Source organism: Syngnathus acus, chromosome 12, assembly GCF_901709675.1.
Source record: "Syngnathus acus chromosome 12, fSynAcu1.2, whole genome shotgun sequence".
In the NCBI taxonomy this organism is placed as follows: domain Eukaryota; kingdom Metazoa; phylum Chordata; class Actinopteri; order Syngnathiformes; family Syngnathidae; genus Syngnathus; species Syngnathus acus.
This window is the reverse complement of record NC_051097.1, coordinates 7,210,670-7,238,475: the sequence shown is the minus strand read 5'-3', so window position 1 is coordinate 7,238,475 and position 27,806 is coordinate 7,210,670. Positions and strand designations below refer to the sequence as shown.

Below are 27,806 nucleotides of genomic sequence, written 5' to 3'. Positions count from 1 at the left end.
TCATCAGAACTTTTGTTCTGAAAAAAATTGTCAAAATCGGCAAAGAACGTCACCTGTGTTTCACAGTCTTGCTTCTTTCAATGTATTGCATACAGATAAAAAAAAAAGAAGTAATATTAGTCATTTACTGTCTTAATAGAATAATTCAAATGATCCAAAAAGGTGTCTGTACAAAATATTTATTCCAAATGTACATAAAAACATACTTCTCATAACTTACATCTCAACTTCATTTCTTCCATCAATAGGACTTTGACGTCATTTAATTTCTCCTGCTACTCTCCTACAATCTATATACAAATATGACAAACAGTCCACGTAATGTCACGTTATGAAAGCTTTGAAATTGATGCAGGATGAATTGTCTCTTGTCAACCACCGGATGGCAGCGCCAGCACTGAGCATCACAATACAGTAGGACACAAACAATGGCATAGACACACACACACAATTATGCTCACAAGCACACTTGTAGAACCCCCCCACACACACACACACACAATGAGGCTCACTGCAAACACACAGAAAAGAGTTGGGCAATAAGAGTGTAAAGTTGAGGTGTTTAAAAATAAAATAAAAAATAAGCGCACTTTCCTTCATTAAAGCTAAGCTGGGCAAAAAGGTTCCGTACCTGTCGCCAAGTTGCCGCCGTCATTTTTGCTTAAACTGTGAATCCAGTCCAACAACAAGCAGCTAGGCAATTTCTTTCAATTGGCCCATTGATAAAAAATATGAATTCTGCTTAGTAACAAGTACGAGGGGTGGGGCGGGGCATATTGCTTGGTGTTCTTTTTCATGCATGACAGTATGGATACGCCAGCCTCAATAATCCATATTTATAGCTTCAATAAAGACATTTTCTGTCTGCTCACCTCTGAAATGAACAATAATGTTTGAGGAAAGTGTGGCAATGCTGCGAGGGTTTAAATAAGTAGCGCTAAAAATAAATATGACAATAAATAAAGAGGAAGGCAGGGACCAAAGTTCTCATGGCAGACACAGTTGTACGTTTGTGACGGTTTAGCTATTTGTCACAAACAAATTTGTGTTGCATGACTTCATTTTAGCATAGTATGTTTTAACGGAATGACCACCTCCGAAATGTTTTTTTGACAAAAGAAAAAACATTCATCCAAATGAGTAGTGTCAGTCGACAACAACAAAAAATAGTCGCTTATTTTAAGAAATTAATCAAAATAGAATCAAGTGATTTTTCTAAACAAAATGTTTTTTAAAAAAAGAAAATGGGGAGAAAAAAGGGTCAATTTTGTGAGAATAAAGTCTTTTTTTTTTTAGAGGGGTTAAACTGTAATCATACAAGAATTAAAATGTATTCTTTAGATTTTTTTAGCAATTTTTCAGGGGAAAAAGTTGTAATTTTAGGAGAATCATCATATCTTGTATTTTTGGGAATACGTATACTTAATCTTCGGAGACTATACGAGAGAAAATTCCTACACAGAAAAGGTTGATCAGCGGGCATCATTTTGTTCACGCACACACACAAAAAACGTCAACGCAACTACTAGCAAAATTTTGCTAGTGGGAAGAAGTGCATCAAAGATGACAATGACAAAAAAAAAATCATACAGCTAGCGTGACGACATTGAGCCAGTGGCGGAGAAGGCGTGGTAAGCGCCAGACCAGTGTATGTGCTTGCCACCAGGTGGCGCTGAGTACTTTCTTTCTTCATATTATGTCTTCTTTTGTTGTTTTTCATCCATCCGAGCAACTCAACTTACCCCTTTTGTGGGGGGAAAAAAAAAGGTTGCTTATGCATCTTCGGAAGAAAAAACTACTGGCTCTCGATACGAGGTAAGTCCAACAAGGAGATGCGATGACGTCCCTCAGGGAGTGTGATCGTGCTTGTAGTAGCCTCGCCTAAGCGCCTCGGAGGCGATGCTCTCGGCAGAGCGTCGCTGGTCTAGGTCCAGCAGGGCCCGCAGCAGGTCGTTGATGTCGGCCTTCAGGCCCTGTCGCTGCATCCAGCTCTTGAGCAGCTCGTAGACTTTGTCGCCGGCCACGCCGCTCTCCGCTTGGCGGATTTGGTTGTCGCTCACGCCGATCATGCGGAAGAACTTGTTGTGGATCGTCAAGTCCAGGTACTTGTCGAACAGGTCAAAGCTCTTCTTCAGTGACTTCTCAGACTCTGCAATGGATAAAGTTGCGTTATTTGGGTCAACTTTCAACTTCAGCGTGTTTCTAAAAAAAGAAAAAGAGTAACAATTACAGTAATTGGACTTGTTTAATAATTTCTTTTAAATCAATTTTCCCATCTGTCAACCAGTGTCATTTTCCAAGAACAAAGCCAATAAAGGCTTTGCTAACCCAGTTTGAAAATGACTGGCTTACACAACTTGTGAACTGACATGAACTGTTTAACTGAGTGAAAACAAGTCTTAAATTAGCTTCTTCATTCGCTTGCTCGGTCTTTGCCCCCCCGAGGGCTTGGAAATGACACTTTGCGTGAAGTGCCATTCCGAGAAATGTCAGTGCAGCTTTCCTACCTTGCAGCGGCACCAGGCGGTGCTGCAGAGGATCCTCCTGAGAACAAAGCAGACGCTGTGAGACAGAAGGTTCCAAAAAGATACATAAAAAAAAAAATAAAAAAAAGATATTTTTGTCTTTTTGATGCGCACCATCGCCGAGGCGCTTATCCTGCAGGGGGCGGGGCTCTGCTGGGGGCTGTTCCCGGACGAGGCGGCGGTGGGAAGCGCCGACAGGCTTGTCTGCGATGAGTTGGTGGTGTTGGACAAGCTGTCGCCCAGCCCGCGGTCCTCGTCCTCCGGGGACGGCGACGCCTTGTTGTTGGTCATGCCAGCCTGCGTCTCCTGCAGCAGCGGACGCGACTCCGGACGGGAATGGTCGCCCTCCAGGACGTCGTTATGAGTGTTCTGGCACTCCTCCGCCGTGGGGGAGCTCTCGTCCTGACAAGAAAACAAAAATGTTAGATTCAGTCGAGAGTTATTTGTCATCGGTCGATTTAAAAAAAAGATCACACTGCATTCTATTAAACAATAAAATGTTGAAAATATAGAACTACAGTGTTTAAGACTTACGATGGGAATCTTGATGATTTCACTGGTGTCACAGTGGCTCTTGGCGCCTGTCAAAAGACGGCCTGTTAGTAAAGTGATGCTGTCGTCACGGAAACGCGGCCGGCCCTTGACGCACACTCACATGTTCCCTCGAAGGAGCAGCGCTTGACGGCGAACCACACGGCCAGCACGGCGGCCACAATGACGAAGAGGCAGCTCAGTACGGGAATCCCTGCAATATAATCGAAGACGGTTAATGATTAAAGTGATAGGTCGCTGAGGAAATAAGGAGAGGCCTTACATATATTTGTCGGCGAGGCAGGGGTGGGCGAGGTTTGGCCTGGCGGTGTTTTGGTGGGAGCCGGGTCTCGCTTTCGGCACACGGTGTTGGAAAAATGCGTGCACTTCTTCACCTCTTCCTCACCCGGCTTGCACCTGAACAGTCAAATCGATCCATTCAGCAATCGCATTGCTGCGTTCCCATCGGTTGATTGGATTGGTTGGAGACTCACTTGGCGCAACGTTTGCAGACCTCGCAGGCCTGATCCGGCACGCAGAAGGTTTCGGCTCGGCACTGACATTTGGTGTCCGATGTGGTGGTGCAGGGTGCCGTCTCTTTCTCGTCTGCGCACACACACACTTGTTCAAAAATCAAAATAACACATGCTTCATCCAGCCACAAAGATGTTTTCCCAGGCAGGTGAAAAGAGTACACCAGGTAGTTTGGGTGTGGAAACATTCCGAGTCACAGGTAAAGAGGAGCGATTATCCCTAAAGTGCGAGCTGGTGTAACACGACCCCCCCACCCCTTCCCCTTTCAAGCGGGACACAATGATACCACGCCCGGACCGGCCCGGGTAAGGTAAGCCCCCCTCTTGGGACGCTCTCTCATTGAACAGTGGCAACAAAACCACAAAAGACACGCCCTTTTTCCCCGAGTAACTTCATCACTTGGCATTGTCGCTCAGGCGTCTCGAAGGGGAGAGAGGAAAAAAAAAAAAAAAATCCAAAGATCCACTTTCCCCAATAATCCAGCGAGTCCACTGGGAAAACGTCCCGCTAAAGATTAGGATTAATTTGGGAATTAGCATCACAATGACATTTAGTTTCCTTGGGAGAGTAGTCGCTAGATATCAAATTGTCCTATCAACAGAAATCTAAAAGTGTAAATTGTAAACTGCTGCATTTTTATCTAATGTTTGTTTGTTTGTTACTTGGAGCTGATTATTCAGCGTGACCTGTCTGTGAGAAGAAAGCTGCTTCTGATTGGTGAGCTTGGGGGGGAGTGAGATAAGAGCACTAAAATAAAATTAAAATCAAATCAAACGCTTTATCTTAATCTTGTATCTAAGAAAAACTTTGGCATTGGAAAAAGGGTGTGTAGATTTTTTCTGTCCACTCCAAATGTTTACCTTGACGACAGTGCGTGCAGGGCAGGCATCTGTGCATGCCGTTGGAATGTTCCGTGTAAGTGTGTCCTTCCTCGCAGGGAGCGCACACCCCCTGCTGGTAATCACGCTCGCACTCCTTCTGCACAAACGTCCCTGATGATGACAGAAAAACACCAAACGTAGCCAAGGTCAATCATTTGGAAAGAGTTATGACAAGATTGGTTTGGATTGGAACGCAAGCTAGCTTGGATCAAAAAGTCAAAATCGAACATATTTGTTTTGTTATTTTATCTGATTCTGTCTTCAATTTTAAGTTAAGTTTTTAGTCAATTAGTTCCACTGAGCCTGTCCAAATGTATTAAAGCCATACTGTTTTTGTATGATGCTTTAGTTTTTGTTTTCCCCCCATTTGACTATTCTAATTGTTTTGTTGTTTTTCACCAACATTTCTGTGTTCCAATTCTTTCATGTGTTTTTGTATTATTTTATCTAATATAATAGCAGTTTTAAATGGTGCATTTTTTCAGATTTTATTTTTTTATTTATATATATATTTTTTTACCTAATATTTTTTTTTTTACCCACTAAAACGTATTTATTTTTCCACAGAGGCAAGGACGAGAACACACATACCAGCCTGGCAGTTGAGGCAGCAGAGGCCTTGGTAGTGGTACTGCTGGTTCTCCACGCAGGTCCTATGGCGGCGCAGAAGGGTGCCATTCCTGAAGTCGTTATCTGACGCGGCGGACCACTGGGCGGCGGGGGGCTGCTCGGCCGCTCGGCACGGCGAGCTCGCGAGGAGGAGGAGCGTCGCCAGCAGCATCTGAGGGGGTGAACCCGGCAAAATAAAAATGAAATACATAAAACTTTGCTTTATTTACACAGAACGTGGTTGCACAGACCAGCTCTTTCAGTGGCATCACATCAAAACAGCGAGAGGATTCTTCATGAGTCGCCTTCTGTTCGCAATCTGCACGTTGATTAGGAACATCTGACCAGAACATCTGCCGTGGGATTGAAATTAAAGCGTCACCACCCTGCCGCTAGTGCACATTGTCCATCAGGTCATCTGTTTTTGTTATGTGGGACCTAATGGTCGCCAGTCAATCCAAGGTTACATATGGACACCAACGTTCACACCTACGAATGATTAACAGTCTTCAATGAAGCTAATAGGAATGTTTTTGAGAAGTGGCACGAAGCTTGGAGAAGCTTCAAGCAAGTATGGATCCGGTCGACATCAAACTACAGCCAAGAATATTTATTTTGTGTTGGAAGGCTGTTATTTAAAAAAAAAAAAAAAAAAAAGTATCTCTGCACTTCAAAACCGCATTTTGAATTTCTAAAAATTAAATGCTTTTGTTTGAAGGGGATACTGTTAGCTAAAATAATTTCAATTTTCCTTGCTTCACATGCTCGTGACGATTTATGATGGCGTTCAAATTAGTCTTCTATTTGTCTCTGAATGTTCACTTCATTTCTTTGGGGTTTTTAGAACAAAAAAGGAATACAAAAATTCTTCAGGACCCGAACAGCCTCTTGATAGAGTGCCGGTGTTAGCTAAGAGCGGTGATAGCACAACTATCTATTCATGCGGCAGATAATGGCCATCTTGTGTAGGTGGGCTTCCCAGAAGAATACTGGGCCGTGCCGCTTTAGCGAGGCCCCCCCCCAGGGCACTGCCGTTTTTCTTCGCACGCTTTTCAGCTCGTCAACGTGAGAAGGGCCCATTCACGGGCCAACAACACGCTTTAGTGTCTGGACTTCAAATGTCCCACATTCTTCCAACGCAGATGCTTTGAACAGAGCGACATGCGACACCGACGCAACGCGACACCGCCGGCCGGGTTAAAGGAGAGGCTGTGTTGGAGGATTTTGGCTCACACAGCATCACCACACAAAAATCCGACATTTTTATTTAAAACCTATTTAATAGGTTCTCAATATTATTTAAAAGGAAAACGGAATATATAGAATACTTAAAAATCACATTTTCACTCTTTTTTAATTATTTGGGTTCTTCAATTAATCATTGCATCGCTAATTTATTTAAAATATATATTTTTTGGGTGGTCATATAAATCAAAATTTTACATACAATAGTATACTTTTTAAAGAATTGTTTAAAATTCCGCTTTTTTTAATTGACCACCTTTACACCGAAAATCAAACCATCAACCAAGACCTATATTTTAACACAAAGCTCAAGTAAAACGATTTTATATCAAAGGCAGCACTTGTAAGCTGGAGAGGGGGCCAAGTAAAGATGGAGGCCATGTGCGAAAAGCCAACGACGGGGGGAACGAGCGGGACTCCTGGAAGGTCGCCATGCCTTGTTGTTGGGAAGAACTTTTCCCTTCAGTCTTTCATCCCGCGAATCCCCCCCCCCCAACCACTCCATGCCGCCACCTCTTCCCCTCCCCTCCTTCCTCGTCCTCCTGCTCACGTCAGACTTTCCAAAGTGGCTGCGAGCAGTCACAATCAGGCCTTTTACATCTATCCAAACATTGGACGCAGGCAGAAGAGAGAGGAAAGGCGGGCGATGGGGTTGTATGGTAGTGGTGCTCTAGCGAGGCTTAAACACAGTGCGTTTGTGTGAAAGCACAGTGGGAGGTGGTGGTGGGGGGGTCAAAAAGACTTGTGGAAGCGAAGGCTCGCGTGAAAAGATCTGCGAGGAAGCACATGTGTGCTGCGGACGCAAGAGGGAAAAAAAAAATCTTGGGAAAAAAGAACTTGAGATCTGCAACGCTACACCAGAGTGCGCCATCGCAGGAAACGGTCGATAATGCAAGACGTAGCGTGGGCGTCCAACAACTGTTTGGTTCACTCAAGCATGATGGGATAAAAATGTGGCTATGCTAGCAATGACTGACGGCAATAAAGTTCTTCAGGATGTTACGGTCACTTGGTGAAGCTAGCCTAAACTCCGCTGCGGCAAGCAGCTGGTTAAGGTCACAATGGCGATGTGAAAGTCTCCAAAAATGCTCAATCAGCTTTTAATTTGTCGCTATCCTGCCGAGTCAACCGCAGACGGGCAACGTTATGAGTTGAAAAGTTCACTGACGTCAATGCAGACCGCTGCAAGTAGGTTGCGATTAGCATGCTAATGTCTAAGCTAGCGTTCAAACATTTGTCATTCTGATTAAGTGAAAGGAGAAAGACAAGACGTGCAAGGAAAAGTAAACACAACTCATAAACACAACTCCCCACATGCAATATTCTCTAAACACAGCTTGTAAGTTGACATGCACATTAGCACCGTCAAGTTTGATTGCGCTAGCAAAAACAGAGAACGCGTGGGCACTTTTGGCTAGCCACATTGCGGCGGCACCAAAGGCGGCGGTGGCAGCAGAGGGGGGGGGGTGACCCTAACCTCGGTTCAGAAACCACAATCCCTGGAGGAGGTCCAGTCCACTTAGCACAGAGCGCCATTGTGATGCCGATGCTGCATGTGTGTGAGTTTCAAGCAATTAAAGTCACAATTAAATGATGGACGCCTCGGAAAAGGTTCGTCCACCGAGGACAGGACATCCGCAGAGCTGCTTATCAATGGGCCATTTCAGCGACTGACTGTACAAACTGGCGGTAAACAAAAGGAAGGAGACATTTATCCAATATCGTCCAGAGGATTTTAGTCAGAGCCCAGCCGTAAGCAGGGACGATGCGTTCTATATTACAGGGTCGCATCATGCGCCTCTTATTAATCACTAATCATCCAGAAGCTTCAAGTTCGACCACATGTACACGGATTACTTTCAAAAGGTGTTTTTTTTTTTTGCAAGCGGAAACTAGTCATGGTTGGTATAATCGTTTAATTGGTTCTATGATCGCGTTCAGAACTCACATTAATTTTCCTCATTGAAATGAATGGAAATGATATGAATCCGTTCCAGCCCTTCAAAACACAAGCACATTTTTGTAAAGTGTTTTTTTTCCCCTGTATTTCTTGTTTGTGTGATTTGTGTTTAATTGAGATTTGAGTCCAATATTTGTGTTGTATTTTTAGTTTCATGTCTTTGCATTCTTCCTTTTAAATGTGTTATTGTTTGTATTTTTCCATCCACATTTTTTTTTATCCTGATATTATTTGCTCTAGATAATGTATGTATTTGTATTTTTTATTGAATGTATTTTATGCCTATTTACATACGTCCTTGTCTAATTTTTTTTTTATTGTATTTGTCTATTGTATTTTGTTTTGTCTGATGTATCGTCCATCAAGTTTTTGTCAGAAAAAAAAAACATTTTCCCTAATATTTATGAGTGCGTGTGTGTGTGTGGAGGGGGATAAATCATATTTTAAGCATTACTGTTTTGGCTCTTGTCTTGTGGCATCCCCATTAGTAAATCCCTGACGCCGTCACTTTGCTGACTGGAATGATGATAGCAAACTTTCCTAACGTTTCATCTGCAACTCAAACAGTGGAAAAAGCGTCGCGAGTCTGCGACTGCAGTTTATGCAACTCAGTTATCCTTTGAGGCCTAGCCAAACAGCATTAGCGGCGTGATTTGTTGCTCCAAGCTAAACAACTCCGCTGGATTCCAAACAGCAGGCAGCTGTGCGGTCAAAGTCAACAGCGACTCAACCCAACCACTAATCACCAAACTACGCCCACTTTACACACCGAGGAGTTCGATCTGGCCGAGAACTTAATGAGTGCCTCGTAAAAGATTGTGACAGACGAGCGACTTGCCTCGTCCCGCCATCTCTACTCGCGCCCGTGCTTATCGCCGTCGTCTCACCAGAACCGCGAGCGCGGCAAGCATCCAAACGTCCCCGCGGGCCAAACGGCGGCCATGTTAACACGTTACAGCTGCGACTTGACAAGACGACTCAAAGCGGGATTGACGTGCGCGTTGAATGACGACTAGGACCGTAACGAGCGTAACTGCGGTGTGAGTCCAAATTGTAACATGTGCTTAATTACACTTGGCCGCGTCCACCTCATCAAGGCCTACGAAACAACTGTCACTGGAACTCGATTGCCGCCAAAAATCCACCGAGCGAGCTGTTTCAATTACGTTGCCATGGTCCACATTTCGGCTTGCATCTTGCATCGTAGCAGCTTGTGTAAATTGCCCGATTCAAAGCCTAAATGCCGGACCCATGGAATTAAACTTTTTTGGGCCCACATTAAATCATCCCATCATGAAATTCACACAATAGCTCCCATGGTCCATACTCACACACAATGGTCCGAGTTCCCGAGTCAGAAATGCGGGAGCATTTATTGACTCTCAGGGCTAAACATGGACAACACTCAACGTCTCAGTGGTGACTTGAACTCGGAGTGCATCTCCCGCGGCGACTAGCTAGCGTAAAAAGTGTGGTAAAGTGTTGAAGTATGCATGTTCAGTACAATGGCGTGGAGAAGGAGAGCATGAGTGGGAGCGTGTGAAAAGCAGCGGCCCCCTCCTCTCAGGGAGAACAGGAAGCTGAGACAATACAGGGGCTTCATGCGGCAGTCACCCCCCCCACACCCTCACCCCTCCTTCCAAAACAGCCTGCACATTGCGCGCACACACACACACAACATATCCGCCGGGTAGGATATTTTTAACCGAGCAATACTTGCAGCCCCGCGACACACATTCTTGAGTTTCCTCAGGAGGTGCGCGCGCACGTGTCGCTTGCAGGTTAGGCGACGTCGGGAAACAATCGACGCTAATTGAACGTCCAGGCTGGCGCGTGACCCCCCCGCGCTGATGCAAAACATATGAAGCCAGCAAAGGCTGCTGGGAAGGTTGGGAGACTTTCTGTTTTCTTTGCTAGACCCAAAAGGACTGCTGACCAACGTAGGCACACAGTCAGACATGTGCGCGGCCCGGGGGCAAAGGGCGGCGCCTTTTCCAATCTCGATTAGGCCCAAGCGGCCGCTCACAAGACGACTGGCGGTGTGTCGAGGAGGAGAATGAGAAGAGGGAGGTGGGAGAGGACGCCGCCGCCAACGTGAGGGGCTGACTAATAGATTGAAGAATGCGCACGGAGACTCGGCTTTGCCCTGGCAAATTACATTAGCGCCATCAAAGTGAGCCTTTGTGCCGGCGCGGCTGACGTCACAAAGGCATCGGAGCAACAATGTGACATTTTCCATGAAAGAAAATACGATTCTGTTTCAGAAGTATTTTTATGGAGTTCCAAATACTCCCTCCGGACACCTTCGATTCCAAGAATGTACACGGAAATGTGTCTTTTGGTTTGAGATTCTTGAACATCTTCAGCCCTGACCAAAATATCCAAAATGAATAATTTTGGGGTTTATTAATACGCAAGATTTTTACAGTATTTCATTGGATTATATGCATACTCAATAAATTCGTTATATTTTCCCAATTATATCAGAGAGGGGAAAAAAAGGAATGCATGAGATTCAACAGACAGTCACGCTTGCAAAAGTGTCATTCGTTTCATCGTCCTGACAAATGCACGATTAATCGTCAACAACAGACAATAACAGCTTTTATCAACAGCTACTAGCATAGCATTGCTTTCTACACTGAGCAACAAAACAATAGTAGCTCTTCTATATATAGTAACTGTGAAAAGTGCTAGCTTGTGTTGACAATTAACAGTGATTAGTACATTTCAAGAATAAACTCGACGTGTCATGCTGACTAACATCTCAATGGGTCAAATGGTTGCTTCACTTGTTGACATCATTCCGCCTTGCTCTGGAATGCGCGTTGCCCGGGCACACCTGAACAGGTGACGCTCGCTCGAGTGAGTCAGCCCCGCTCTGATTGGCCGAACAGGTCACCTCAGCAACCGCCCCGCCACTACAAATCCACTGCATTGACAGAGCACCTGCGCCAGGCGTTGCCGGCCGGTTGCATCATACTACGCGGCGCCGATAAGCTACGCTAGGCTTTGGCCTGAACTTGTCCCAGATGTCCGTCTTGCCCTTTTCTGTACCGTGAGATGGGGGTCGTGGACATGTGGTGGGGAGAGAGAGAGGGGGGGGGGGGCTTCATTTCCTGTGTGAAACCACACCCAGGCAGACACAAGAGATAAGCACCAAGTTTACAGTTGCAACTGATGCCCCCTAATATTGTGGCATGCGCATACAGGAAATGGACGGGACAGCCAAGCACGTAGGCGCGCTATCTGTGTGTATGTGAGTGGGGGGGATTAGCCTGCCGGCAGAATCGCTGTGTGTGGGTGGATCAAGGGTGGGGGTCCTGTTTCCTCGCAGTAACCCCCCCCAGCAACAAGGCCACTTGGCAAGGCCTCTTCCAGAATGTATCGAGGTTTACACAAGATAAACAGTGACGTTGCTGCCTGACATGGGGCTGGCGGAGGGGGGGGGGGGGTGCAAAGGAGGTTTGATGTAGGGGGGGAAAGTGTCACAGTGTCACAGACAGTCCACTCAATATAATGTAACCATGAGCACACGCTAATCTGGACTCAAAAGTTGGGAATCGCAGAGTAACAATGCATTAGTCGGAACAATGAGAACGATTGTTACAATCGTTTCAAGTTTGCAATGTGTCACTGTCGCCGATTATCTTTTGTTATGTTGTATTCAAATAAAGTAAGAGAAAAATTGCTTGCTCAGGTGAAGTACTAAACACCATGTATGTTACAATGTGGGGAAAAAGCAGTCGTGACTTGTGGCTTGTCATCTGTTGTTTCAAATGTCAGAATGTTTTATGCTTACAGTTGAGGTTAACCGTCACTCATTCTCCAAAGATGTCTGTTACGTTAGCCGTCACAAACTACGGGTGACATTTAAATGTTAAAATCAGGCATTTATAGCTTGCTACAGTTAGCGTTGGTTGTTAAGACAAAAGTTCCTCATGGTCGCAACTTGGTTAGTTTGTGATGACTCGAGATTTGTTATATTAGTCATCCAAGTCCTGGTTCGCTATTTTGTTTTATGTCAACAGGTTGTCATTGTGCATTGTTAAATCCTTGTTCCTTACCTCAATATACATTCGTCTTACGTTATGTAAAGATATTTTTTGTTGTTGATTCTTGCAACTAGCGTCTCCGTTCATTACATTGGACTTCCCTTGTTGGCAACCACCAGCTACCAGTTGTTGCGTTAAATTTTGCTTTAGGTCCATCGGGTGTCACATGTTTACTTTTATGAGAATTGCTGGTCGTACGACGTTTTTATCTTGCAGCGTGGCGCAATCGGGTATTTAGTTGACAATGACAATTTGAATAAAACTTCACATCCCAGCCCTGGTTTTTCACTGTACCCCTTTCACACAGACATGAAATTTGCAGGTTGACCTCAGTCATCCATTTTGTATAATGGAGTACAGCAAAACAGACTATGGAAAACATTTCTCAAGTATAATCTTCCATAATCTATTTGTGCTTGGAACATATAATAACTGGCACAACAATTTCAATGCTCTTGTTGCATTAGAGGGCAGAAGGTACACCATCCACCTGTTGCCATTCATACAAGTCATGGCGTCCTGCCAGTATGGAGAACAGCGTTGTGTTCTGTCAAACAAACCCAGATTTTGCACTGAAATCCTAATTTGTGACCACACTGAGATGAATGATCATTATTCCAGTATTTATAATGTTTTGGGGTGACATTTAAGTTTGCTAGTGTGGCGTCAAACACCGTGCATGTAACGCTCTACAAGCTAAACGGCTAACGCGAGAAGGCGGACGACACTTAATATTGTCCTAAATATTCTGGGAAATGCTGCCGCTGTCCTAACTTGACCTTTCACCCCCCTCGTAGTTAATTTGGAATACTTACCATTAGAACACAAACACACATTGTCCAAGCGTTTCTACTTACGCAGAATTTCCCGACAGCTGGCCCGGTGTTCATGTCAGAAACCTCCGTAAGACCTCAGCGTGAAAAGGATCTTGAATGAAACACGTCGTGATAAAAAAAAAATTAGCGAACAAGCTAATCCGTCAGCCGACTTCTCTCATGAGTATAACGCGGGAGCGGCTGTCTGTCAAACGTCTCGACTGAGAGCCAGACTCAGTTGCAGTGATTCTTGCTTCTGGCTCGTCTGAATACCGTGACGTCAGTCCATCCTCAACCAATCACTGCAGGTTCTTGTGAATATTTACGTTGCGCACAGCCAATCGCTGTAAGGGATCCTAAACATCAACTTGGTAGTAAGTCAGAGGTCAAGCTCACTTTTAAGTAGCCAATCACGGTGAAGGTAATTGAGGTCAAACATTTTAGCCATTAAACATGTTCACACAATGAAATTCCCCAAATAACAAACTTTTACATACATCATACATTGTTTTCATAACGCCTTGTGCAAAAGAGTGCATTTCTTCCATTCATTAAAAAAAAAAAAATTGTCAACTGCTATAATAAATAACTAAATTGGGATTACATAAAATAATAAATGATCTGTGTCGCCATCTTTCTTATTTTATTGTCTGTAGCTTTGAGGGGGGAAAAGTTGCACAAAAAGACATGGAGAAATAACCGAGGTTTCCTGCTTGGAATTAACTTTAATTTGCTAAGCATTATGAAACAAATTGTAACAAAGAGGATTTTATTTAATATAATAATAATATAATATTATTATCTAATATAATAAAAAGCATTATGATACAAATAGATCTGTCCAAGCCCCGAGTGGGAAACAGTGCGGTTGAGTTTTTGAAAGGGTAAAGTCACACTTTTTGATGCAAAAATACGGATTTTAAATAAAGACGTCGAGAGTGAATGTGTGCGCTGCATTCAATGGAATGGTGTGTTTGTTCAACATCAAAAGACATAAACATCCTGTCCAACATGTCTCCGCCCAATGTTAATCTAATCGCATGGCATCTAAAGTGCTGCTTGTGTCTGTGTGTGTGTGTGTGTGGATATACAAAGTATACACATCCCTGTTCAAATGGCATTTTTCCACAATATACAAAATGAGATCAAGATAAATCATTTTCAAAACATTTTACACCATTAATGTGACCTATGACCCATGGGATTACACAGTGGTATTGCATATCTCCTATCTTTTGTGTTTTTAAAAGATTTTTTTTTTTTATATTACTACTGCATGGTATTCTGAACTGTTTAAAATTCTTATCACCTAAACTAAGTCCGGAGCTCCAGGTGAAGAAAAACAGCTCCAGATCATGATAGTCCCACCAGTGTGTTAGTGTGTATGTTCCCAGGAAATGTGAACAAATGCAATTAAAGTGAAGAATGCAGGGGTCAATTTACAAATATAAATAAACGTGGCATCCCAGGGTAGTGTGAAGGAAGCAATTACAACTATTTTGCGTGTGCCGTCGCCAGAGAAGATGAAACCGCATGATGTCCGTTTTGATAGCTCGTGATCGCAGCCGCAACGCTACAAAGGGTACAAAATAGGATTTTCATGCGCAAGTTTTTAATGCCGCTGTCATGCTGTATCAATGTTCTTCATGAAAGGTAGACAAGTGCAGTTTTCCTGCCCGGTTTTCCACATTCTCTTCATACAGAAACTGGTAAAACAGAAGTTCTGAACTCTATCTGCTACAAAGCAGCGGAGGGAATAATGGAAAGCTGTCCATACTGGCCATGCTAGTTTAGAAAAAGATGAAGCTGATGTGCAGTGAAACACTGTCGAGGAAGGCGCATGTATATGTTATGTGAGTGAGTGTGTGTCTTGGGAGCACATCCTGTGCTCTCCTTCAGGAGGTCAAGCAGCGAGGACGTGCTGGAAAACAGGAAGTGCGCTTCGGATTGTTGGCCAGCTCATCCTGAGCTCTACGACACTTCATGGAGAAAAGATGCAATCATTCACTAGCGGCACTGCACATGGATACCACTGACCTTGGGTTTGCAACTCGTTTTATGTGTGGAAATCTGTCGAGGAAAACTTGTATGACCACGTGTGAATGTGTTAAGTGAGTGTGTAGTATGTACATGTTATGTGTGTGTGTGTTAGGTGAGTGTGTCTGAGAGTGCATGTTTGTGTATGTATTTGCATTATGTGTGTGTGTGTTACTGGGTAGCAGATCTGCGTGTGTACGTGTGCATGTGTGTGTTGGCGGCAATACACAGCTTGACCTGCTGACCGGCGGCGGAAAAGGCCGACAAAAATAAAAGGAAGAGACACCTTCCTGCGTGACGTCCGCCGGGTATTGTTTTAGCCAGCTCTGTTTAGGAAGGTTTGAAGCGGGAGGAAGCAAAGAAAAAAAAAAGAACAAACTTCAAGTTCGCAGGTGCAAAAGAAAATAACACTGCGATGTTGACACAAGGTAGCTGGTTTTGTCGTTTATGTCATCCAGTAATGTTGGCAAGAGCACACGTGAGGGAGGGCACAAGCGGCCTTTACATATTTGTCTTATCGTACAACGGAGGCCCAGCACTGAAGAGGGCCTTGACTGATACATAGCTGAGGAAATAATTTATAAATATATTTTAGACTATCAAATAAAATGCTGGGAGCTACACAGATTTCATTTGACATCTTGTAGCGTTGGTGTCTCTGCTAATGCTTCAGTATTTTTTCTCAGATCTGCATCTTCAGCTAATTTTGTTAGCATTAAGTAATTATTAAGCGCGAGCCTCTTGTTTATTTAGGATCGACAAAATCCACTGTTAAGTATTTTTTTTTTCGTTTAGCACGTTGGTTAGCGCCGTCTTGTCGTCGCGTCACGGAACCCACCGAGGCATTAGGAGGATTTGCGAAGGATTTTGGGGGGTCTAGAAGCTGGCGAGACTGCTGGCGGGAGCTTCTGGAAAGTCTTCTTGCGCACTCAGCAGCTCTTTGCACCCCAGCCGGCGGTTGGAACCGGCAGAGGTGGGAAAGGAGCCCCCTCCACCCAGTTAGCTTGTTGAGTCTGGTTGAACATTAACGTAGAGGATTAGCACGCCGCGCAGGAATGCGGCCTTTTGTCTAAGCTCAGGTGATGTCATCGGTGTGATGAGTCACATGACCTGGCATGGTGAAATGTGGAGGAGGAGGAGGGACAGCAGGATGAAGAGTAGGAAGAGGACGGGGTGAAGGTCAGGGCACCACCTTTTTTTTTTTGAAACCCTACCCTACTTTGAAGGCCCTAAAAAGAAAGTGTCATTTGATAATTTAAACCCGATTGGCCTGAAACTGGGCTACTAATTGTGAACGGGAGCAGACGATTAAAAATAGACACGGAGGGCGGCAGGAGAAATCCAAACACTTTGGTCTTGGAAGAATTCAGACGACTGCTGATGTTCGCTGTCTGATTCCAGACGGCAGCAGACGGACAAGCGCGCCAGCCGCAAGAGTGCGCTAATCCAAAGCATACCACAACGCCACAACGCTCACACACACACACTGAAGAAATGAAGAATGTTTTGGTTCATTTTGATCAATTTGCAGACAAGCAACACATTTCAGCTACTGTCATCGTTTCAGCACTTTTTCAAAAGCCAAACTAAAAAACTTGAATTTAGAACCCTAACACAAGCTTGGATGCCTGTTTGACCATACAACGCTTGTTCGAAACCCTAACAGAACCATAATCTTTGACTGAGCTCCTAATCCTGACTTGAAACCGTCATTTTAAAATCCTAAACGTCGTGCAACCTTAATTTGAACACCTAACGCAAATTTGAAACCTTACCCCTGATCTAAACCCCTATACACTAAACTTAATTAGCACAATAGCTCCACACCATTAGCCTGGGAATGGGAGCGTTGCCATGGCAACAAGTTAAGGCCCAGTTGTCCCAAAGCAAAACAAGTTTGCCGCTTGCTTTTTTTGTGTAGCTTTTAGTTCTCATGAGGCGCACATGACTTGCATTTAGCGCCCTCCCCTCTCTCAAACACACACACACACACGCACGCACACACTCACACACTTCCTGTTTGTCCCAGCCGGAATGCTGAAGGGGGGCAGCGATCCAAGTGTGTGTGGGGGGGCATTTTTTTTTCTCAGGGGGGGTTCTAGGGACATTGGTCTCGATCACACTTTACCCAGTGAAGCGAATAAAGCAGATTAATATTTACCCAGCATGCCTTACTACCTATTGAACAGTGGTCGGGTGTGTGTCTGCATGGGGTGTGTGTGTGTGTCTGAGAAAGAGAGTTCATAGAAATTGTGTGAGGCCAAGCGCAAAGGAGACAAAACGTCACGGTAAGAAGGGAGGCCCACAGCACCCTCTGTTGGTGTCCCATTGACAATGCAGTCTTATGGGTCACTTCATTAGGGACACCATCCAATTAGTTATATTGCATTTTACAGCCAATGTGGTTAGTGCAAGATGGCTCCTAAACTAGCTGCGTTTTACCATCTGCTAATTAGCGTAGCTTGATATCTTAACGAATGGTGAGAATCTGCAAGAGAGGCCGACACAGAGTTGGACACAAAGCCAGTTTATTTTGTTGGGAGCAATTGGACCAAGTCGTGGTCCAAGGTAACTACTCTTCCGAGGGTGCCACACAAAGAAATCTTCCTCATGCCAACTTTTTTTAAGCAGGTGTAGTAGCATGAAGTCTCCAACATTTTGCGTTTGTTATTACCTCCACTTTTCGCACATTTAAAGACACCACGCAAAAGCAAGAAAATGACAACATGACGTCACACTTAAAGTTTGGCGCGCCCACAGGATGAGGAACAGGAAGTCATCTCTCCAAGATAGACGCTTGTGGTCCGTTCCCCCCGACAACCCAAACCTCACCTTTGTTCCTGTCTGAAACGAGCTTCCGTATTATTCCGGGAAGTCCCTGCAAGTGTCTGCTCCTCAGCGTTCATGCAGTTGTCCGGGATTTCAATCTGCAGTCCTCGCTGAGTTTAGGGAACCCCTCATATCGTTGCAGTTGGGCGAGTGTACCCGGCCGATCTCCTCCAGAGCGCTGGCCAGGGAGTCCAGGTCGGCTGAGTCCTGATGCTGCGCCTCCCACAGGCTCAGGATTATGGACGCGGGACTTTCGTGGTGGGCGAAGTAGCCCAAGTTCCTGTGGGGCGAGAAAAAAAATGGTCAACATCTTGAAAAGTTCCCTACAGAGGGGGAAACATCGTGAGGCACAACTCAATCAATCACTGAGTTGTGACTCTAAACATGAAAAGAGGTAGAAAATGAATGACTAAGTCTGTCAGACTGTTTTTCTCCACACTGCCACTAAGGGGCAGTGTTTCATCACGCTTCAATCAGGGACGTTCCCCCCCCCCACCTCTTGGTGTTCTTCCTTGTCTCTCCCAGTGACCATCTGCAAATATTTGCTGCAATAATTGCATAAATCAGCTTAACGAACACAAGAGACCTCCAGACTCCTATTTTTCCCAAATTTCCCACTTCAGAGGTCATCGGGAATCATCAAGCGTTCACATTGGTAACGAGCAATCGGGTCGAGGTCCCAGACCTTCCCGATCAGAATCTGCCATGCCAACCGGAACGATGTCTCGCCTGCTGTCCCGCACGCCTCCGCATCTATAATGAAATCAGCAGCGTGGGCGCGACGAGAGGCTTTGGTGGCTGATGGCAGATTAGTCCCGACCGACCAGGTTGCATGTACGTACGTATGCCACACGTTTAGAATTCTGCTTTTACAGCCACGTGGGAGTCCATTCAGAATTTAAATGGGAGCTTTCCCACCTGTCCACGTGTAGCTTTTGGGCTAAGAGGCGCCAGTCCTTGCCCTTGGCGTTGGTCCCGTCAAACGTGGCGCTGATCCTCTGGCGGATGGAGAGTGGGATCTTGAAAGCCCGTGATCCCGCCTGGGAGGTGATGGAACAGCCAGACTCACAAGGGAACGGGACAGGTACCTTTGGGTTCTGGCAGGGGAGGGGGGGAACCCAACACGACTATCAGCAATTGAAGATGTTGAGCCGACTTGACAGTGACTCGCAACATCATCGACGAAATGAGCAACAATTGTTTACGGTCTCACCTCGGGCTGCACTGTGGTGTAGATCTGCAGGATTTGCTCTTCACCTTGAACCTGACGTACGCTGATCTTACACGAGAGAGGAGATGAAGAGAAAGAGGACGAGGAGGCGCTGTTACGCTCCAGGGAGAAGGCACACTGCAGGGGGCGCTGTTTGCCCCACCACACCTGACAGAAGGAGAACTCCTGTGGAGATGTTACAGAAGAAAGGGAGGATCGAGGGACCTTACACAATCGAAAGCAACAATTACAAATAATCAACAAAGTATTAGGAATTTACCTGACAGGTGGTGAAAGGCTTGATGTTCCACAGCATCTGTGGAACGTCCTGGATGTTCACCTGCAGGCTGAGCGCGTTCCCACGGAATGACAAGACTTTGGGCTCCTCCAGCAGGCGCCCGCCTCGGATGCGTTCGCCCGCTGCCACCTCCTGGGGGCGCCAGAGGGAGCACGTGTCAATAAAAAACGACAACAATTCCAAATAATCCGCAAAAAAAGTTCCGGCAACACTAAAGTTACCTGGAAAGCGTGCGGCGTGTCGTCCACGCAGTAGACCCTGAGGATGAAGCCCATCGGGTTGGCGCTGTCCGGGCTTCCGAAGGCCGCCAGTCGCAGGCGCTTGGCGGCGTCCGGCCGTAGCGGCTCGCCCACCAGGGCGTAGCGGCCGGGTCGCTCTAGCAAAATGTGGCAGCGCTGCGCCTCCAGCAGGCAGTAGCAAGAAGTGCAATCCTCCTGCACACACATCACTTCCTGTCAGGAGAAACAAAGCGTGTCAAACTGTCGCCACTCTGATTTTGAGGACGGTAACTTCTGTGACCACCTACGGGGAGCGATAATGGAAAAACAGGATTGGATGACTATCACTGACATGTTATGGGCAAAAGATGAGCTGTGCATAAATTAAAACCTTTGAGGTTTTATTGGGTCACTAATTATTAAACACAGCGGAGGCATAATGAAGGTGGTCCTTACCTGCCGGTCTCGAATTAATCCACTAATTCAAAAACGTGAAGTAAAAAGTCAACGGCACTCTCTGTTACTCCACTTGTCAATTAGTTATGATAAACTCAAAATAATCCACAAAAGAAAAAGGCAAGCTTGGTTGTGATGACTATTCATGCAAACTACTCATTGCAAAATAGAAATTAGCGTGACAATTGGAAATAATCCAATGAGAGGAAAAAAAAATCCCAATCTTGTGAGCAATGTTGGTCTCATATGATTTATGTGATCGCATTTCTCAGCAGTTATTTCCGATAAATCCACACAATGAAAAAAAAGTTCTGTTAGAAAAAGAATCTTTCGGAGTCTGTTCTAGAATGTACACTAATGATAAATCTACATATATTTCAGTCACAGAGGCGCCGAATAAAATGTGCAGCAGGGGAGGCGACTCTGATGGCGCTTTAATGGGCAACGGGGACCTCCAGTCGAGTTAGGATTTCTAATTCCCAGAAACTTTTGGTTACATCAGACATCTTTCTCGTTATCTCACAGCGGTCAGACGACGACGACGACGGTGCCGGCGTCTTTTGTGCATGTATGTATCTATTTTTCCGCTTCAAAAGTGCCCGCACAACCCCTCCCCAACCGTCCCTCCCTGCATGAGGTCTCCGCTGCTTTTGATGAGGTCACCACACCATTAAATGAGAGTTATGGATTTGCCGGAGTGATGGATAGAAGGTGTTGATGTAGAAGGTAGAAGGTAGGGAGGGTGTTGATAATGTTGGACGTGGAGAAGGAAGGTTGTTAGAAAAATGTATATATATATATATGTTATCATGCGTTCTCTAATCAATGCTTTACCGCAATATTACTGCAATATATGCTTGCTGTTTGGCCTTGCTGTTTTTATGATGTACCACAGAAGAGAAAAGTTACGGCTGGGTCAGGAGAGAGGTTACAGCTGGGTCAGACAGGACCAGCTGACAACTCAGCAAAAAGAAGACATCTACCGAGACAGTTCCTTTTTAACAAAGACCACTTTGTTAAACAACATGCCTCATTGCTGTCTTGCACCTCAGATGAACCTACAAGTGACCATCATTGTCAGGGTTTTCCAAACTATCTTGATCGTAAGATTATGTCGGAATGTATGTATCCAGTAATAAATAACCTAGCTTGTCCCATTCTACACAATGTCGTAAAGCATCCCTTGCTATGTTTTGACTAGAGGTCAAAGGTTTTCTTCTCTATCCAGGCCACTCAAATTCCTCTTCCCACATGTTCTTATCAGTATGTAAACACCTAGTGATTTCTTCCTTACGAGGCAAAGCCCACATGCGTTCCCCCTCCTCTTTTAGGGGCTTTTGTCTCACGATTTGTGGGTAGGGCAAATCCCAATAAAAAGAGCGGGAGTGCATACAGATATTTAGTGTTGTGAGATTGTTGTAAACTATCTGTACTGCACTCCTCGCGAGAAAAGACTTGATATTCTGTCTCACTTGTGATTTGTTTGCTGTTGCTCTTCTCTTGAAATTTGTTCGGTCAGCGAAAAAACCTAACAAAGGTGTTGGGATTACATTTTTATTTTTGTACCCAAGACACGAATAATTGAGCGAGGGGATATTAAAAAAAAAAAAAGAGCCCAATTGGCTTAAGTTTACTTATTGGGAAAAAAAAATACCTGACACTTTTTATGTCAGTTTTACATGATTAGCATTCTTAAAAAATAATAATATAACAAATGATTTGTGGTCACATCACGCAATCACAACGGTGGAACCAACAAAACAGTGATTTAGTTTTAGTCGGGTCTTTTAAAAGCAGATACGGATCAACTTTGGAGAAGGTATATTGGGAATAAAATGAACTTGGATATAAATTTGATTTGAAAAGTCCTAAAAAGTCTTGACTTGACAACTTGGAAACTAATCAAATGGTTTCATAGCAATTTAGTGGTGCAGCACAAAATAAGGACACAAACAAATGAGATTGAAATATTCGGTTTGAAACAAACTAAAATCTAAAAGGATAAAATATTGGAAATTCCACTTAGTGCACTTAACGAGACCTTTATAGTCAATAAATCAATTTCAGTGCAACATTGTGGAAGTAAAACTAGAGAGCTTAACTCCGCTTCCAAGAAGTAACTTTGCATTTAGTGATAAATAAAATTTCCGAACCCAGATGGGGGAGGTCGGACAACTGACCTCCCATTTGCGATCCTGCGTCTGCCTCTTGAGTCGAGTGATCCAGCGGTCGGCGGCCTTCTCAGCGCAATGCGCCATGGTCAGGACCACGGGGCAGGAAAGCTCCAGCCCCGGCGGGCCGTACGTGACGGCTGGACTCAGGAAGATCTCCGATCCTTCGCCCAACGCCGAGCTGCGAGCGTACAAGTCGCAACGTTCTTTTTCTGACACAAAGACGATAAACAGTGTGGACCAATAATGGCGTAGGAATGTCATTAGTCTTCCTGTCAATTGGATTCGATCGTTTTCGACTCAATAAGGGCGTGTCACGCGACAGCAGGCGCCTGTCACTCGTGACGAAAATATACGAGGCTCTCGAGCATGTGAAAGTGAGCCGGGAAGTCTCATTCCGCCGACAAGAAAAGAAAGGAAATCCCATTTCGCCGTCTGGCCGGACTTTCCCCGCCTTTGGGCTGATAGCGGTTGATTGACAGCTCGGTGCTGCGACTCGGGCAGCTTCCTTAAGCGGCAAACTGCACGCGTCTTATCACACCGCTGCACAGTGCCGCGCAGCGCACAAGTAGCACAGATGAGCGGCGAGCTGAGGCTCAGCGGCGTTTGAATCCAGAGGCGCTTACAGTCATCTCTGGGTCAACTATAACCTTCAAACTAGCCCGAGGTGACAACTGGTCTGGATGTAGTGTATAACAGAAACCAACCACGAAATAACGCAAGAAATCATCCACGACAATAAACCGCCGACTCAGGCATTCAAAACTACGCCGCTAGCTAGCCAACTAGCTAGCCAACTCGCTACAAGTCTACTCACCTGCTGTCCTCCTGGTTGACAATGACCGTCGTTTCCCATGTGGTGTCGTGAGCGATCCCCCCGACTGGCACCAGCAAACTCACACCTGTGGACGGCGGCCGCGTCATTAGCATCATCAACGGGTAGCGCGCGCCGCTAACAATACATTCTTACTGTGCTAAAGCTAAAAGCTACTCAGCTCGCTGTAACTCAGCCAAGTGTGCATGCTACGCTAACTTATATATATTTTTTCATTTGCAATTATTTGATTTCTATGAAGCTATTCACGCCGTTCATGGTGTTTGTGTGCTTTTAGAGATGGTGGAGGCCGACCGAAGTGATTGCGAGAAGGCCAAAGCTGTCGGCCTTCATCTGCGAAGTGAGTGAAAAATGAATGTTCTTTCTGGATGGATGACATTTTCTCATTCTTGCTGTGGGCCAATAACGACAAGGTCAAACATTGCCGAAATGCCCGCCTCGCTCGCTAAGCGTTCGTGTGATTTTTTTTTTCTTTTTGTTTTTGCCTGGGGGAAGGAAAGAAGGAGCAAAGAGGTAGAAGGAGACAGGGAGGGAAAGGACGAGGAAGGAGGAAAGAAGGACAGGAGGAGAAAAGAAAGAGGAAAGGTGAAAATAGAAAGAAAAAGGGACAAAAAAAAGGAGAAATGGAAAGAAGGAAACAAGATGGGAAGGACAAAAAAGGAGGAAAGATGGAAATAAGCAAGAGGAAAGGAGTGCACCTGTGTTTGGCACCAGCAGATGTCCCCCCGCGTGGCCCAACACTGTCGTGGCTTTGTGGCGCGGCCTGACGGCGGGCGCCGCCACCCGCTGGGGACCAAAGTGGTTCCTTTCTCCTCGGCCCAGCGTCGCACCCACCACGACGCCCCGGTAGTCTGGGGACAGACCCCTCGGGAACGTCTGAGGATGGAAGTCTGGACCTTCTGTGATCCCTACACACATAAAAGTAGTGATTATAAGGCGTAACTTCTTTAAGCAAATATGTGGCTCACCTTTGACCTTGAGATCGGGCAGGGGGTTCAAGAGCTCCTTATCCATGGCGTCGTGAAAGCACATGGGACTGGTGTACGTGCGAGACACGCTCAGGTCGGGCTGGAGTGACGAGCGGATCAGCAGAGGGTTGCCTGTGGAGAGTCGCTCGAGAATTCATTCCCTATCCTTGATATCCATTTTATTCCTGGAAGTAACTACTACTAAGTTAGATAAACCAGAAAGTGGCAACAGCGTAATGACAACTAAGAATGAAGACATGAAAATAATTGAGTGAAGTGAGCACCCGTCACGAATGTGACCTGTAATGCCAACCTTGTAAAACAAATTGACATTAAGCATCACACAACACACGTACGATAAAACATTAAATCGCATGGATGAATTATTCATACGAGAACGCATACATGATTCATACGCACAATATACAGCACGCACACACACTTCATGTTAAGTGGAGTGTAAAATGAAATATTGTATGTATTTACATTTGCATATGTATATTTTTTATGTGTATGTTTACGTAGACGTGGCGGCGGTGTCACCTTGCCGGGACGTCTTGAAGTTGAACGACTGGAAACCTCCAGCCAGGGCGGATGAGTCGATGACGTCCACGCCGTAGTCGCTGCGGCTGCGTCGGTACACGGTGACGCCCACGATCAGCAGCGCCACCGTCGCCACGCCGGCCGCTAGGCCTGAGTACAGCGCCACGTCTCCCCCGCCGCCAACGCCGCCGCCGCCGCCGCCGACTCCGCCGCCGACTCCGCCGCCGACTCCGCTCTCCACCACACCTCAAAAGCACAAAAGAAATATTTACAAACAACCTTCAAACTATGAAAAAATAAATATGACAAAAGCGTATCTGGTCTCGAGCAGAAACGAGGACCGAGGACCAAGTACCGAGCACTCGCAACGGGTTGCTGCTTGTACGTGATGATAACAAGATCCAAGAGGGACATTGGGAGAAATCCTCTCAGCAGGATACAGCGTAAAATGGGAAAAATAAAGAAAGCTGATTAACATTTTTTTTTTCACTGGCAGGTTAATTGAGGGCTTGCAAAGTTTGGTAGAAACTAACAAAGCCGAGGACAAAGTATGACGGAATCACAACAAAGACTCTTAAGCTCATTTACACCTAAAGTCACTGGAACGTTTTGCTCTTGGGACTTGTATTATGTCTTGTCAAAGAATGTTATTTCCACCCACAGCTTCAGGAACTTTTCCTTCTGAAATTTAGAGCAATCAGATCTGTTCAGCAGACACAACGTAAAAAGCTTCCCGGAACCTCAAAAAGCTAGTTGGAAAAGGCTTTCGACGGAAAGCTCCAGGATTTTTTTTTAAATGAGTTCTTTGGATTGATATTTCTTGGAATTCATTTGTCAAGTGCTTCTTTTTGGCCACTGCAAGCTCTTTACAGAAATAAACACCAGCAACTCAGAGTACACGGTAACTCGACCTCTTAAAGTGCTACCTGAGGAGAAGAACAAAATAAGCTCACCTTGTGGTTTGGCGTCACGCAGCAATTTTCCATCTGAAACAAATAATTTGAATTTGATCTTTAGCCTCAATCTTCCCTTACATGTATGAATATTTATAAATATATTATATTTGCGTATTTAGTACGTCTCACTTTGCGTGCAGAGGTCTCCGGTGCAGTTATCAGTGGCAAGCGCCACGCCGTCACACAAGCGTCCGCCGTGCTTGGGTTCAGGTGCCGTGCACTCGCGGCTCCGCCTCCTCTCGCAATCGCCGCTGCACGTCGACCATTCGGTCCACGTGCCCCAGCCCCCGTCCACTGATCAGGCCGAATCACAACAACAATGTGAGCGTTTATGCTAGGTGGATGTCACGTTTTGCTCACCTGGACACGGCGAAGTGCAGGCGCTCTTCTGCACCGACGCGCCGTCGCAGAAGGAGCCGCCGTTGAGCGGCGCCGGGTTGGTGCACGTGCGCGAGCGTTTGTGGACGCCGCGACCGCAATGCACGTTGCACGGCGACCAATCGCTCCATGTCGACCAGCCGCCATTTACTGGAAGAAGTCATTAAAAGGTGCATACATTAAATATCAAACGATACGGAATGATTAAGCTAACGTTTGTTTACTCTATGTGAAGCGATTTAATAAATATCCACCCAGAAAAAAGTACAAAAAATGATATCAGCACTAAATTAACTAAAAAGCTGCAATATCAATCCCATCTTGATGTTCATCTGGAAGACAACGACGATGATCAACGTCGCCGACTGTCACATTTGCCCGTGATTTGCGACCACCAAAGTGACACATCATCTCATTGGCTGTCATAAGACGGGAAGAACGAGTTGTTGGGCCATCATGATTATTATTGATGGTCCTTTGTATAAAAAAAAAAAAGATTAATTCCTGAGGTGGCTCCGCAGCCTGTCGCTGTTGACTAAATCAAACAGAAACGCACTAAAAGACGAATTTAAAAAAAAAAAAAAAAAGAATTCGGGGTTTTATTAGCTCACCAAAGACGACAACGGCAGCTGTGGAGCTGCGGCGCTTGGCCACAATGTTGCTGGCAACACACGTGTAGTTTCCCGAGTTGGAGAGGTGCGCCTGAGGGATGACCAGACGGTGGTCGCCTTTGGGATCTGTCACAGCGCCACCAAGGTTCAAAAGCTCGTCGTTTTTCAGCCATTCCACCTAAAGACGACAAAAGCAGATTTGACTTTGAAGGAGAGTTGTTATGTTTGCTGCCATACTTCAAAAACACAAAATGCAAATTTAGGATCTGTTCAGTATATGCTTCGAATTTGGCAGTCGTGTTTGAGGATGTCTTGGAATGGTTGAAATCACGGAAATAATTTTTTTGGTGGGTCTATTCTAGAGCTGCCACGATCGCATATTTTATGAATCGATTATCCTGTTGATTATTCCATCGATTGATCGAATAATTTTATTTTGCATGAAAATGTACTACAAATCCATTCTGTTGCCCATTTACTGTTTAGTTTGTATTGTTAACTAAACTCTCTCAATATTAAAATAATTGTTGATTCATTTATTAATCGGCGACTTGACGATTAATTGATTAATTTTGGGAGTCCACACGTGAATGTTGCTCAATGAGACTTTTGGACTGGTTTTGATTTTGTGAAATCCCTCAAAATGGCAATTCGTTTGGTACTTTTTTTGGGTGGCGTGCTCCAGCCTTGATGAAGGACTGTGGACGGTGGTCTTTGCGCATGAGCGCCACTGTAAATTGACATTAACATCAGGAGCTTTTCATCCATGGGGAGCACTCTCTGATTCATGCCGCTCTATTTGAGGATTAAAAACTCCATCCCGCTGGGAACGCGGCATGTTTGTACACCGGCATGTGTGTGTTGGTGTACGCCTGAGCACACGGCGTGTGTGTGTTTGACGCCCAGTTGCTCAGGGATTAGAACAGCAGCCAACAAACTGGGTGATTGCTTTGCTCTTTCCAAGCAACCCCAGTTGAAAGGTGCAAAATAACAGAACACCAGGAATCAATATATTGGGAATCACGTCATCACGGAAGCTGTTTTGATTTTTTTTTAATGCACTCTACACGCCTGTAATTTGGTGGCCCGCGTCGCCAATTGGGCTGAATTCGTTAGCCACTACTGACTTCTACCCGCCTGG

The 27,806-nt window shown here is 45.3% G+C and overlaps 2 protein-coding genes across 5 annotated transcripts in view; both read right to left on the bottom strand.

The window, feature by feature from the left end:
- Nucleotides 1-163: 163 nt before the first annotated feature.
- Nucleotides 164-13,400, bottom strand: tnfrsfa (tumor necrosis factor receptor superfamily, member a). 2 transcript variants are annotated; one of them, XM_037265684.1, is made up of 11 exons: nucleotides 13,198-13,400; nucleotides 5,332-5,433; nucleotides 5,063-5,252; nucleotides 4,451-4,582; nucleotides 3,551-3,662; nucleotides 3,340-3,473; nucleotides 3,181-3,270; nucleotides 3,060-3,106; nucleotides 2,640-2,927; nucleotides 2,508-2,544; nucleotides 164-2,149 (listed from the first exon to the last, which is right to left on the bottom strand). In XM_037265684.1, exons 1-11 carry the CDS (start codon nucleotides 13,228-13,230, stop codon nucleotides 1,848-1,850), a joined length of 1,467 nt encoding a protein of 488 aa, XP_037121579.1. In that variant the 5' UTR covers nucleotides 13,231-13,400; the 3' UTR covers nucleotides 164-1,847. The 2 variants fall into 2 exon arrangements, with proteins under 2 accessions (XP_037121579.1, XP_037121580.1); XM_037265685.1 differs by lacking the exon at nucleotides 5,332-5,433 and having other exon boundaries at nucleotides 13,198-13,398.
- Nucleotides 13,401-17,703: 4,303 nt separating this feature from the next.
- LOC119131297 (netrin receptor UNC5D-like) overlaps nucleotides 17,704-27,806 on the bottom strand; it is a 49,509-nt gene continuing 39,406 nt past the window's right edge. For 2 of the 3 annotated variants that reach the window (XM_037265612.1, XM_037265613.1), the window contains exons 5-17: nucleotides 26,666-26,843; nucleotides 26,037-26,204; nucleotides 25,806-25,970; nucleotides 25,674-25,706; nucleotides 24,721-24,966; nucleotides 23,908-24,309; nucleotides 23,192-23,276; nucleotides 22,384-22,555; nucleotides 19,751-19,981; nucleotides 19,512-19,661; nucleotides 19,235-19,417; nucleotides 18,940-19,118; nucleotides 17,704-18,301 (exon numbers count right to left, since the gene is read on the bottom strand). In XM_037265612.1, coding sequence (XP_037121507.1) covers nucleotides 18,115-18,301; nucleotides 18,940-19,118; nucleotides 19,235-19,417; nucleotides 19,512-19,661; nucleotides 19,751-19,981; nucleotides 22,384-22,555; nucleotides 23,192-23,276; nucleotides 23,908-24,309; nucleotides 24,721-24,966; nucleotides 25,674-25,706; nucleotides 25,806-25,970; nucleotides 26,037-26,204; nucleotides 26,666-26,843 — 2,379 coding nt within the window. In that variant the 3' untranslated portion in view covers nucleotides 17,704-18,114. The remainder of the gene's footprint in view (nucleotides 18,302-18,939; nucleotides 19,119-19,234; nucleotides 19,418-19,511; nucleotides 19,662-19,750; nucleotides 19,982-22,383; nucleotides 22,556-23,191; nucleotides 23,277-23,907; nucleotides 24,310-24,720; nucleotides 24,967-25,673; nucleotides 25,707-25,805; nucleotides 25,971-26,036; nucleotides 26,205-26,665; nucleotides 26,844-27,806) is intronic. The other variant, XM_037265615.1, reaches the window with a different exon arrangement.